Source organism: Marmota flaviventris, chromosome 13 (assembly GCF_047511675.1).
Source record: "Marmota flaviventris isolate mMarFla1 chromosome 13, mMarFla1.hap1, whole genome shotgun sequence".
Classification (NCBI taxonomy): Eukaryota; Metazoa; Chordata; class Mammalia; order Rodentia; family Sciuridae; genus Marmota; species Marmota flaviventris.
Window position 1 is genome coordinate 40,306,646 of NC_092510.1, and position 13,431 is coordinate 40,320,076.

Below are 13,431 nucleotides of genomic sequence, written 5' to 3' on the forward strand. Positions count from 1 at the left end.
TAAGATGGCACAGCAGTCCTGCTCCAGTGCCAGTGTTCTTTACTGAGCACTATAAAGCAGAGAGAGCCAGGGGTGCTGGAATATTAATTCTAACAAATCTGAATGGTCCAAAAATTTCAAGACAAAAAAGAAGCATTGTAAAGATCTACTTTACAACATAGTACCTATAGTTAACTATATGGTACTGTATACTTACAAATTTTGGTAGCTCTGATAGTAAGTGTTCTCATTAAAAATATATATATACAAAAAGAAGAAAAAAAGGGGAAGGAGGGAGAAAGGAAACTTGGAGGTGACAGATTTATGATATTCACTATGGAAATGGTTTTATAGGCATAAAACTCTCTCCAAACTCATCAATTTTTACACATCAAATAGGTGCAGCTTTTTGCATTTCTTTTTTTTTTTTTACTTTAAAAGGCCTTTAATTCACTTCAGTTATATAAGATCTTATCATTGAGAAACTTTTTCTGTTTCTATACAAACACATAAGCTTAATAATTTATTAAACTAATCATTTCATATATCTAACTAAAAACTTGCTAAAGCAAGAAAATAATAGGATGAAATCTCAATTAGATTTAAAAAGCAAAGCCTATTATTTAATTAATTACATTTTAAAATTATTTAATATAACCTACTTTTTTTTTTTTATTATTGGTTGTTCAAAACATTACATTGTGAATTGTGCTGCTATGAACATCGATGTGGCAGTATCCCTGTAGCACGCTCTTTTAAGATCTTCAGGGAATAGTCCGAGAAGGGCAATAGCTGGGTCAAATGATGGTTCCATTCCCAGCTTTCCCAGGAATCTCCATACTGCTTTCCAAATTGGCCGCACCAATTTGCAGTCCCACCAGCAATGTACAAGAGTACCCTTTTCCCCACATCCTCACCAGCACTTGTTGTGTTTGACTTCATAATGGCTGCTAATCTTACTGGAGTGAGATGGTATCTTAGGGTGGTTTTGATTTGCATTTCTCTGACTGCTAGAGATGGTGAGCATTTTTTCATGTACTTGTTGATTGATTGTATGTCCTCCTCTGAGAAGTGTCTGTTCAGGTCTTTGGCCCATTTGTTGATTGGGTTATTTGTTTTCTTATTGTTTAATTTTTTGAGTTCTTTGTATACTCTGGATATTAGGGCTCTATCTGAAGTGTGAGGAGTAAAAATTTGTTCCCAGGATGTAGGCTCCCTATTTACCTCTCTTATTGTTTATCTTGCTGAGAAAAAACTTTTTAGTTTGAGTAAGTCCCATTTGTTGATTCTAGTTATTAACTCTTGTGCTATGGGCGTCCTATTAAGGAATTTGGAGCCCGACCCCACAATATGTAGATCGGAGCCAACTTTTTCTTCTATCAGGCGCAGGGTCTCTGATTTGATATCAAGCTCTTTGATCCATTTTGAGTTAACTTTTGTGCATGGCGAGAGAAAGGGATTCAGTTTCATTTTGTTGCAAATGGATTTCCAGTTTTCCCAGCACCATTTGTTGAAGATGCTATGCTTCCTCCATTGCATGCTTTTAGCCCCTTTATCAAATATAAGAAAGTTGTAGTTTTCTGGATTGGTCTCTGTGTCCTCTATTCTGTACCATTGGTCCACCCGCCTGTTTAGGTACCAGTACCATGCTGTTTTTGTTACTATTGCTCTGTAATATAGTTTGAATTCTGGTATCGCTATACCTCCTGATTCACACTTCCTGCTTAGAATTGCTTTTGCTATTCTGGGTCTTTTATTTTTCCATATGAATTTCATGATTGCTTTATCTATTTCTACAAGAAATGCCGTTGGGATTTTGACTGGCATTGCGGTAAACCTATAGAGAACTTTGGGTAATATCGCCATTTTGTTTTCCAGATGAGGAAACTGTGGTTTAGCAAGATGAGGTACCTTGTCCAAGTTCAAAGAGCTGGGACTCAAACATGATTCCAAAGTCTTTTTAGAGCAATCAAGATTTGGGGTTTCAAAAATGCCTACAAAGCAAAATGCTGTGCATGGTAGTATTCAACTGTCACCTCATTAAAAGCTGTTCATCTTTTCTAATGATGGCATTTCATTGGCTATGATCAAATTTACTCCCTCAAATTTGTTGTCACATTCTAACAGAGATGAAAATATCTCTATTATCCTCTGTCACCTTGTGACCTTACCTCACCTCCTCCATGGCTGATACCATTTCTTCACATCACTCTCCCCTTATATCACCTTTAAATCCTTCATTCAAAACCCAATTCTTGGGGCTGGGGTTGTGGCTCAGAGGCAAAGCGCTCGCCTACCATGCATGAGGCACCAGGTTAGATCCTCACCACCACATAAAAATAAAGTAAAGATAGTGTGTCCACCTATAACTAAAAACTAAACATTTAAAAAAAATTATTCCAAGAAGACCTACCTTATCCCAAACTAAAGATGGGAAGGTATCAGAATAAAAACTGAAACTATATATCTCTTTCCTTTTCTTGACAAATGTTTGGGGTTGCTTTCTGGTCTTCATGCTCACCCTCCATTTCCTTCCCATTCATTAACACCCTCGCCCACCATAGTCTGGTTTCCACCCCTACAGCTCTCCTGAAATTCCAAGGTAACCAATGCCCTGCTTGTGAAATCCAAAGGGCATTTTCCCAGTCATCAGTGTTTACTCTTCTGCAACACTTGTCACTGTTGATTAGCTCACATACCACTATGTTCTCTCCCCTTGACTTTGGGGACACCACCAGGGGCTTCCCTGCCTGCCTCTTTCCCGCCCTGTCCCATCACCTTTGTAACCTCCTCCTGCTGTTGCTTCCTGCTGTGGTTCTCATCTCTGCCTCTGCCAAACACACAGGGGCCCCTCAAATTTTTGAGAAATGAGTGAGCAAGCTTCCTTTCAATGTTCTCTATACTCTGTCCACCAGAAAGTCACTCATTAATTTGGCTTCAAATACTATACTCCAACTACTTTATGTAGATGATTATCAAAAATATGAATCCACAAAATGTAACTAAAACCCTTGATTTCTCTTGCCTTGACTTCTTGGTCAAACTTCAGATCCCATTTCTAACTTCTATTGGGCATTTTCCTTTGGCCTTTCTACTATCTTTTTTAAACTGAACTTACTCAATATTAACCACATAAATTTCTACTTACGTCTCTCCTAAATTGAGTATTGTGTTTTTAAAGTCATCATTATTTCCCCTGCAAGTGTCTTCCTGTTTTTGACTCCACTAGGTTTGATGCTATAAGGCAGGTCTATAGAAATTAGTGCATTTATTTGAATCCCTCTGCTCTGGGCTTTAGGGGGAAGCTGGAGTGAACAATGTTGCCTTTTTGTGAAGGGGCTGGCCCAAAATTTAGCCTCCCTTCACAGTGAATAACTGGATGTGGTATGTTCCTTCATCTTCTCTTCCCATGCAGTCCTTCAACAAACAACTTGTACTTTGATGATCCTCTACATTCTACTACAATAGAACCTTCATAATAAGAAAGATTCAAAGAAAAGAAAATGATTCAGAGGAAATTTAAAAAAAAAAAAAAGCTAAACTAAATACAAGACAAGGCCTCCATTGTCCTTGGGACATCTATTCTGCCTCTTAGCAATCCCACTCCCTAGTATTCTAAGTGTTCCCTATCCCGCCTGCCAAAAAGAGACCATGAAAAAAACCCTCCCCCAAAAGATTGTATTTGACTTCCTATTTTTTTCCCTTAGTTCTTGAGTTCATCTTGCCTTAGGTCATGAAGAATATGAATTTCATAAAACGAAGGACTCTGTATCCTTGGATCGGCAGGGCAATTATTCTCTTAATCAATACTTCACTCTCAATAAATGAATAGTTTACCTTGGCTTCACAGTTCAGCCAAGGCCACCTGGCTTCTTCCTGAAAGGAATCAGATCTTACCCCTAACACACACACCCATAGGCTTCAAAACATTTCATAAAGTAAGTTGTCTCATTATTTCTTTCCATCCCAGATATTGAATCAATCCTTTTATCTTCCCTGGCCTCCTACCCAGCTCAAGGCTAGTTTCCGGATTTCTTCAAAGGCTTTCTCAGAGTCTCCCTGCCCCTAGTCTCTAACCTACTCCCAGACTATCCTAAATAAGATTGTCAGATTGACACTTGACTTTCTTGTCCCCAAGCCCTAATGTCTATAGTACAAAGTTTAAAATGTGAGTCCTATTTAATACACTTCAGAATATATTCCTAATGCACACTTCCTTCTCCACACACATCCTCATTCTCCCCTCTCCAATTGCCTCACTTTTTCCAAGCTTCTTCTCCATCTGTTCTTTTTCTTCAAAGTCAAAAGACCCTCTTAGCCCTCAGCCCTAAGACTCCAGTGTTTCTTATATCCTGGAATCTAGAGAAACAAAAGCATCTTGGTAACTAATCAGATATTACCTGATATTATAACCTTATATTATTACTTTATTATAATCAGTATGAGAGTTGATTATAAAGGACTGAAATTAAGTTCCACAAACATCACTTAATCGATATCATTATTTCATACTATTAAACAGGAGTCAGAACTGATGACTGTGGGCAAGACATGGCTTCATATCAGCTTTATGTGGCAACAGAGCCTTGTTGCTTTACATTTGAATTTGAGGAATTCAAACAACCTGTGGGAGTGGGGGAGTAGGTGTCACTGTGCCCATTTCACTCCAGTTTCTACCACTCACCATTATTTCAAATCCTAGTGCATCAAAGAGTCACAAGTACTGCCTGATCCTGAAGACACTCAAGTTTGCAATATTTTTTGAGAGTCACACTTGAATTATCTCATTGCCCTAGTAAGTCTGGAGACTTCCAGAGGTACCTGCTGTGTTGTACACCTCTAGCCTGACCTCTGCTACCCCACAGGTCCCAGTACTACACTAAGCACATAGTAGGAACTTGGTGAATACAAGTTCAGTGGACCCATGCAAGACTGTGGAATAGATTTGGTTGTCAGGGTTGGGAGATCGAATGACTCAATGGACAAAGAATGTCATCATGCGCCTGAGATGAACTTCCCTTACGCAATGCCAGATGAGCTTTCATGACCAGGAGTTCCCACCATGAATCCAGCACTTCCAGCAATAACACCTACTGCTTACGATCTGTTCCTGGAAGTCATCCCACTAAAACAGGTGTGGTATTTATCTCAGTTCAAAATACCAACTTAAGTGTCAGTTCCTGGAGGAAAAGGAACAGGGAGGTTTATTTTGAAGTGAGGGGGAAGGAGAACTTCCTAAAAATGCTATTTACAAACATAATCTTCCAATGACAGGAAATAGAAACAGAAAGCACCTCTTGTTGACCTAAGCAAGAAGTGGTTAACCTCATTCTAACAACTGTCAAAAGACCTTAGTTGCCCTGTCACTTTGACTGAAACACTGAGTTTATGTTCTTCAAACCCTCAGCTAGAATTTCTAGGATGCACCAGCCTCAGGGACAATAATGCCCATGTGACAACCAGAAAGTGGTAGAGGTTTGGAAACAAGACAGACCAGGGTTTGAAAATTGACTCTGACACTTGCTTTTAGTGAGCTTTCGTGTCCTTAGTGAGAAAATCTAGGAAATAGTGCTTTCTTCAGATAATTAAATGAGATGAGAATAAGAATAGCAAATATTTACTGAGTGCTAATTTTGTGCTAGGCACTGATTTAATGTGCTTTCAAAATGTGTCATCCATTTACAACAACATTATGAGGCAGATACTATTATTATCTCTATTTTACACATCTGGATACCGAGACACAAAGAGGTTAAATTATTTGCCCAAGGCCCTCAGCCTATAAATGGCAGGATTTAAATCCAGGTGCTATTGCTTCTCAGTGCTATAAGTGCCTAAAACAGAAAGATATAGAACACTTCCAAATTCACTCTTTAATGCCAGTATCACCCTGATACCAGAACCAGAGAAGGACACATTAAGAAAACTACAAACCAATATCCTTGATGAATACAGATGCAAACATCCTCAATAAACTTTTAGTAAATTGTTATTGTATGTCCTGCTTAGCCTCAATGTGTGTAGAGGGCAATTTTTCCTATGTTCTTACACAGAGGGGGCCAGGTCAAGGGCAACTTTGGGGTGTTTGAGAGAGGCACAGTCTTAGAAACCTTATCATCTACTTTTGGGGGACCTGGAATGCCAGTAAAGAGATAGGGTAAAGGTTCTCTCTCCCTTCCTCCCCCAACACTCCTGCACTCCTTCCCTCATTCCTTTGTTCAGCATCTCAGTTTTCCAGGTGCTCTATCACGTACTTTACATGAGTTACACAGAGTAAATGAGCCCCAGAAGGCAACTGTTATGGGTAAGTGAAAAGAGGTCATATTATACTATGGGCTTCAGAGCACTTTAAAAACAGAGATATGAAAACAAAGGGAAAAGAACATATAGAGATAGATAGATAGTAGATAGATAGATAGACAGACAGACAGACAGACAGACTGATCCAAGGGGATATTTTTGGATCTGGGAATGCCTACTCTGCTGAAGAGGCTTTGTCAACCCAGCCATCCTAAAAAGGACCCATCTGCACCAAGGAAGAGTTTCTGTCCTAACCATGTTCCTGTTTTAGCCAAATTCCCTAGTTCTGAAGGTGAAAGTAAGCATAGGCTCTTTCCCCTATAAAGTAATTTTATTGCCATAATGGGACACCCAGACCCATTGATGAGGATGGAAGGGTCCCAGACCAATAGAACAGAAGATTGCAGCTCTTATCACTGTTGTCAGGATTCCCAGGGCAAGGCAAGTGGTGAGAGGGAATTTTTCCCAAGACCAGTGTTGTGGTTTGCATCTAAAATGAACCCTAAAGACTCAGGTTGTTGAAGGTTTGGTCTCTGATGCAACATTATTCAAAAGTGGGGCTTTGAAAAGTGATTCAATCATGAAGTCACTAACCTCATCAATGGGTTAATCCATTGATGAGTTCTAGCTGAATGGGCTATTAAGAGGTGAGGCCTAGGCAGAATAAGTAGGTCACTAGGGGCCTGACTTTGAAGGGCAAATCTTGTCCCAAACCCTCACTTATTCTCTCTCCCTACTTTCCTGACTCCATGAGGTAAGCAGATCTGCTCCACAATACCCTCTCCGCCATAATGATCTGCCTCAACACAAGCCGATAGAATGGAGCCAGCTGACCATGGACTAAAATCTCTGAAACCTAGAGCCAAAATAAAGCTTTCCTCTTTTAAGTCATTTGTCTCCCATATTTTGCCACTGCAACAGAAAGCTAACACAATCTGAAAGTTCCCAAGTACTTCTTGGTTGGAACCCCTAATTAGGGAAGGGCCAGTAGTCCACTTGGAAATACTAGAAGATTTGTTCGTCATAGCATGGACTAGAGGGAATGTCCTACTCCTCAGAATGTCCATCAGAAAGATGAGAGGACCCTTTAAATGAAACTCATTGAGTGGTGTCATGGGTATGTTGAGAATAACATGGCATTCAGGGGGAGGTTGAACTCAAATACATAACACATCAAGCTTCTCACATTTTTCACTTAAAACCTCTTTTATTCACACTCTCATTTTTAAAAATCTCTTTTATAATACAGGCCCTATAAGCTTCAGCTAGCCTAATGGCCATAAAGGTCTCATTGTACAGCAGCATGTACAATGATTTTCACCAAAATCTCATGAAATATATTTGTAAATTATGGTCCAGGATTTGACAGATCTTCATCTGTGAAAGTCAAGAAATAAATTATAAACTGAAGCAAGATAGATGGAGATTCTTTTTTTATTGTGTTGAATTACACAGATCTTCACACAGCAATCCAAACCCCAATACATGACAAAATTATTCGTGCTGTTACATAATCCAAAAGCAAAATATCTGAACCACAACCCCAGCCCTAAGATGACTCCTCAAAACAATGATTCTTTGAGAAATAAAAAGTTAAAATAAAAATAATATAAAAATAGAATTAACAGATCAGAAAGTGAGAAAAAAGGTATATTTAATAAAAAAATGACTTAATAAAAGCAAGCATTCAAGATCTTATTAAATTAAGAAGTTATGCACAAACCATTTTTGAAAAATGAACACTGAGTTTCATGTATTTTAAAATAACTAAAATGAGATATGAATTCATTAGGACTTCTTTCCCTTAACTACTTATGTAAATGGACCTTTTCTGAGAACTGTACCATAATCTTTTTTTTGGTGTGTGTGGGGGGGTGGTACAGGGGATTGAACTCAGGGGCACTTGACCACTGAGCCACATTCCCACCTCTATTTTGTATTTTATTTAGAGACAGGGTTCTCACTGAGTTGCTTAACACCTCACTTTTGCTGAGGCTGGCTTTGAACTCATGACCCTCCTGCCTCAGCCTCGCAAGCCACTGGGATTACAGGTGTGTGCCTCTGAGCCCAGCATACTATAATCTTAATGTAACACAGTATTTTTTGAAATTTTGATGACTTCTTAAAGGTAATATCAAAATAACAAATTGATAAATGGTAGTTCCAAAAACATCAAGAACATTTATAAATGCATGTAATTTAAGCCTGCTTTGTCCGTTTCTAAAGGTGGAATGCTTATTAGAATATATGCTTTTAATTGACTAGAATTCTTTTTTAATTTATTTTTTCAATATTTTATTTTTTAGTTGTAGTTGGACACAATCTTTGTTTTATGTATATCCTTTGTGTATTTTTAGCACATTTTACCTTTAAAACAAATTTTGCACAATATGTTCACTAAGAAGTTGAACAGTGTTTTTTTTTTTTAAAAAAAAAAAAGGTAAGCATATACCTAAGACTTAGTTTCATGCCATTATCATCTAAATACTGGGGGGAAAAAAAACCCTGAATTACAATAACCCATCTCAGCAAAATTTTTCAATTCAAATTAGAAAGGCTTCAGTTTACAAATCTCTTTTTAAAGGGTAATATTAATACAATTCACATCAGAATATCCAGTTAATACAATTAAAAACAAACCACAGTTTTGTTATATATTAGAACTTTCTACTGGTCTTTCAATTCCTTCAGCCTTCTGATTGCAGAGCTCACCTTGACGGCAGATGTGGTGTTGTAGGTCCAGGCACCACCAACCACTGTTTTCATGCAGAAACCACAGTGCCCAATCCCCACAGCCCGTCTCTTCATCTTGGTTTTGCTACAGAATGGACAAGTGTACTTGGTGTGCTGGCTGATTCAATTTTCCTCACCATTTTCCGGAGGGAGGCACCATAGTGGGTCCCATATTTACCCATGATTCTGACTTTCTTGGTGCGTTAAGCCATGTCACATGGCTAAGGCCTGAGCCCGGAGAGGACAATATCTTTATTTTATTTATTTATTTTTATGTGATACTGAAGAGCGAACCCAGAATCTCGCATGTGCTAGGCAAGTACTCTACCACTAAGCCACAACCCCAGCTCCAACTGACTAGAATTCTGAGATGAGTTAAATGAGTTTTGTTTTTGTTTTGGGAGTCTCTTTTTCTACTTAATTTTGTTTTCCTAACAAACCAATTTTTGTGGTCATAATGAGAAAAGAAAACCTAGCTCTCTCTGTATCTTGTAAAAACTAAAAGAATTTTAGTATATTGTCTTTGTTCATTTGAGATACTATAACAAAATACCAAATACCAGGTAGCTTCTAAACATAACAAATTTACTTCTCGCAGTTCTGGAGGCCAGGAAGGCCAAGGTACAAACAGATTTGGAAACTGGTTAAGGGCCCTCTTCTTGGTTTGTAGATGGTACCACCTCACTGCATCCTCACTTGTGGTGGAAGGGAGAAATGAGCTCCCTTGGGCCTAATTTTCTAGGATACTGATCCCATTCATGAGGGCTCCACCCTCATGACCTAATCACCTCCCCCAAAGCCCCACTTCCTAATACTTTCATCTTCCAGGGTAAGATTTCAACATTTGAAGACATACAAACATTCAGACCATACCAAGTATGACAGAAGAAGATGCCTAGGTTATAATATGAATAAAAAACGAAGATTTCCATTTTTCAGACCCCCTTTTCTCTGGGTCTGTGCCCATGAAAACTAATGTGCTTCTAATAACCCTTCCTTCCATCTGCTTCCTCTTCCTGCTCCACCAACTATGTAAGCTTTTCATAAAGGTACCCTACTAATTAATTTAAAGTCTGGTTTTTGGCAGACCTTTCTGTGGAACCTATTTACTTAATGTAGTTCTTTTGGAGAAATGCTTGAAAAAGATTTTGATATTCATCTAAATTTATTAAGAATTGCTAAGGGTGAAAAAAGGAAGGGATGGGAACAGAACAGTTTAAACCACAATCCAAAGAAACTGCCTCCTCTTACAAATTTATCATAGAAATTCAACCATTAAAACAAAATGTGAATTTTTCCAGAAATAATTCTCTTTTCCTACATTTTAAGAGTACTTCATATAAATCAAGCCTAACATTAAAAACAACAATAACAACAAAATCAGATTTGCCAAAAGGAGAAAATCAGGTTGACAATTGTTTCCTGCAGGATTTATCAGGTTATTCCCCCAATTAGCAACTTCTGTTGCATATAAAATTTAAGAGGAAGGAAGGGAGAAAGGAAGGGAAAGAAAGAAGGAAGAAGGAAGAGGGAAGATAAGCTTTTCAAGAACACATTCACTGACAAAAATAAAGAATAGCTGAGAAAGCATCTTGACCTTTTTGTCAGAATTCTAACACGTGCTTTGCAAATGGAAAAGCACCTGCCACAACAAAACACAATGTTCCAGGTGACAAGAAAATGTGAGCCCCAAACAGCAAACATTTTAATCAATAATTCTTACCTGGGCAAAAAAGAATGAATACAGGGTTTGATATAAAGGGGATTAGACACCAGTAACTCAATAGAGACAACAAAGATCATTGTTCATTTCTCCAAGGATGTGTAGTTGTCTTGAGCAAGCTCTTCGTGATCCTCCTCCAGCCTTCATCATTTTCCCCTGTAAAATGTGAGACATCACATACTCCATCACTACAATCAACACAATCAAAGAGAAAAAGATTATTTCATACTACCCTTCTTGGCATTTAGCTTTTCTCAGACTATGCCAATGAAAACAAATGAGGTCATTTGTTTTCTGAGCCTCTTTCCCCAAGATTCCCAGTGCAGAATAACACCTGTGTGACCTTGGACAAGTTATTTGACCTCTTTGTAAAATATCAGGATGACAATACTTGGAGTATCTACCTCCTAGTATTATTGTGAGCGTTGTTACTAGTCGTGTGTGTGTAGCAAATGCTCGGAACAAACAAAATAATTGTTGAACTGTCCAACATATTCCAATCAACTGTATTCTACAGAGCAATCATTACTGAGCACAGAGTAGGTTAAGTATGGAACTTGGGGGTGTTCCAAACTCCCCATCCTCAAGAAACTCACAATCTATTGCAGAGATTCTCAATCCTAAATGTGCATCAGAATCTCTGAGAGACCTTAAAAAAATACCAGTGTTAGGCACCACCTATACAGACTCAAATTAAATTGTTCTGGAGTGAGTGAGGCCCAGGCACTAAAATTTTTCAAAGCACTCCCAGTGATTCTAATGCTCATTCTTCAACTGCTAACCCATAAGTTTGCTGCTGATTTGGGTGGGTAGCCACTGCCTGTGTGGTCTGTTAGTCTCTGACAGGACCGAAAGCTCCTAGGATGAAGAAAGGTACACCATTATCCATTGCTTCAATCCTCACAAATCACCAAATCCCTCAGAAACTGGTGACCAAGTCAGAGAGAGAGCCCTGAACAGTGGCATGGCTCAGCAGTGAGGTGGAATTGCTTTCAGCTTGATTTCACAGAGGTGTTTGGGCCCCTATGAAAGAAAGTCAAATGGCCCCTACCCAGTGGAGACAGGTGAGTTAGATGCCATACCAGCTACTGTCTTAGGAACTAGAGGCAATGAGCTATGACAGGATTAGAAACCAGTACTTCAATTTATTTGCGTCCTTTATCTTTTCTTGATGTATTTCCTTTTTGTTATTCTTCAATTTTCGAAAAAGTTCAGGGATATAATTCTTCCTAGTGTCTGAGGAAATTCAGGCCCAAGTTCCTCACTAACTGGCTGGAGGCATTACAAGAAACTTCAATCTCTCTCTCCCTGAGGGCAAGCCACAGGGTGGAATTTGGAATCACAGGTGGGCAAATGCTCACAGGGATAGAGAGTCCAGTGGGCCAGATCTAATGCAATTTGCTAAGTCTCCGCTTCCTGCACAGAAGGCAGAGGGCCTGAGTGCATAGGGATCAGGAGTGTTATAGAGATGGCCTTGTAAACCCATCTCCAAAAATGGATTCTCAGAAAGTGTACCAGACATGGGCAGTTAGTTCACACACTGGTAAGGGATATTGAATAGAGGCAATCATGCCCTCCCTGTCCAAGAGAACTAAGGATAACCTGAGGAGTTCAGAGTTTTTATTGTTGTTGTTGTTGTTATTTTTGTAGTAAAATTCACCATTTTAAAGTATACAAGAGATAATCTGTTTTATGTCAAAAGTACCAAGTCCCAAAACATCCAGAATAAGGAGGAAACAGATGTATTCCAATGCCTTCTACCCATTTCTTCCCTCTATCCTCTCTCTACCTGGCCAGATAGTTGGACTCATCATTCTGGATTTAAGAATCCCTCATTTTTTTTGTGGTTAAGAATCCACTTTTAGGTTTCCCTGAGATCTTGAAAGCCAGGAGAGGAAAAGCTGACTGACAATGAAAGAGCTGATATGGAGAAGGGACAGGACAGACATTTATGCTGCAGTCAGGAGAGTCCTTGAGGAAGGTATCGACCGGAACACGTGGTGGAAATGCAGCACAGTGTGCCATATGCATCCTCTCTGGGATCTCGCTTCCCGACCCACAGGAGTGATGCTAGCTATGCTATTGTGTCTACTTGACTTTACTTGTTTGGATATTCCCTAGTTACACAGTGCTGCTTATATAAATGCCCTGTTTGCTTAAGACTAGCCAAAGTCATCCAGGTTTTTCACAAGAACCTCTCTAACACGATGACGCTCCAGGATCCTGCCTCACTAGGAATCCATAGCTCAAAAAGTGGAATGGATAATTATGAATTAATGCACTCCACTATTGTCATGTAAGAAATAAATTTTAGGTTTTCGACTGACCGCAGCTCATTCAGCCATAGAACAGGTAATTTCAGGCTGCAATTCGCCTGCGGCTTGCAGACAGATTGCTAGGGCTCAGCGCCTGGGTGCTTCTTAGAAACTGATCTTATCGGAGTGAATACCCAGCGCGGAGCGGCTGCTGAGGCCGCGGAGGCTGCTTCTTGGACCCTGCGCCTACCAGAGCATACAACAAGCACTAAGCAGCCGAATTACGGCTCCCGGAACTGAGCCCGCGGGGACTGCTTCTTGGAGCTTACATTTATAGGAGCTTACACCGAGCACGGAGTGGCCGAGTTCCGGCTCCCGGAACTTCCCTGGCCCGGGGCTAGGAGCCCGCGGAAACGGCTTCTCGGTCCGGGTCCTGCTGAG

General features: G+C 39.5%; 1 protein-coding gene and 1 pseudogene across 3 annotated transcripts in view; both read right to left on the bottom strand.

The window, feature by feature from the left end:
- Window positions 1–8,946: 8,946 nt before the first annotated feature.
- LOC114098836 (large ribosomal subunit protein eL43-like) lies at window positions 8,947–9,224 on the bottom strand (annotated as a pseudogene).
- Window positions 9,123–13,431, bottom strand: part of Spata6l (spermatogenesis associated 6 like) — a 54,446-nt gene continuing 50,137 nt past the window's right edge. For all 3 annotated transcript variants that reach the window (XM_071600607.1, XM_071600609.1, XM_071600606.1), the window contains one exon: window positions 9,123–10,891. Coding sequence is in view for 1 of the 3 variants with exons in the window: in XM_071600609.1 (XP_071456710.1) it covers window positions 10,882–10,891 (10 nt within the window). In the remaining 2 variants the exon portion in view is untranslated. The remainder of the gene's footprint in view (window positions 10,892–13,431) is intronic.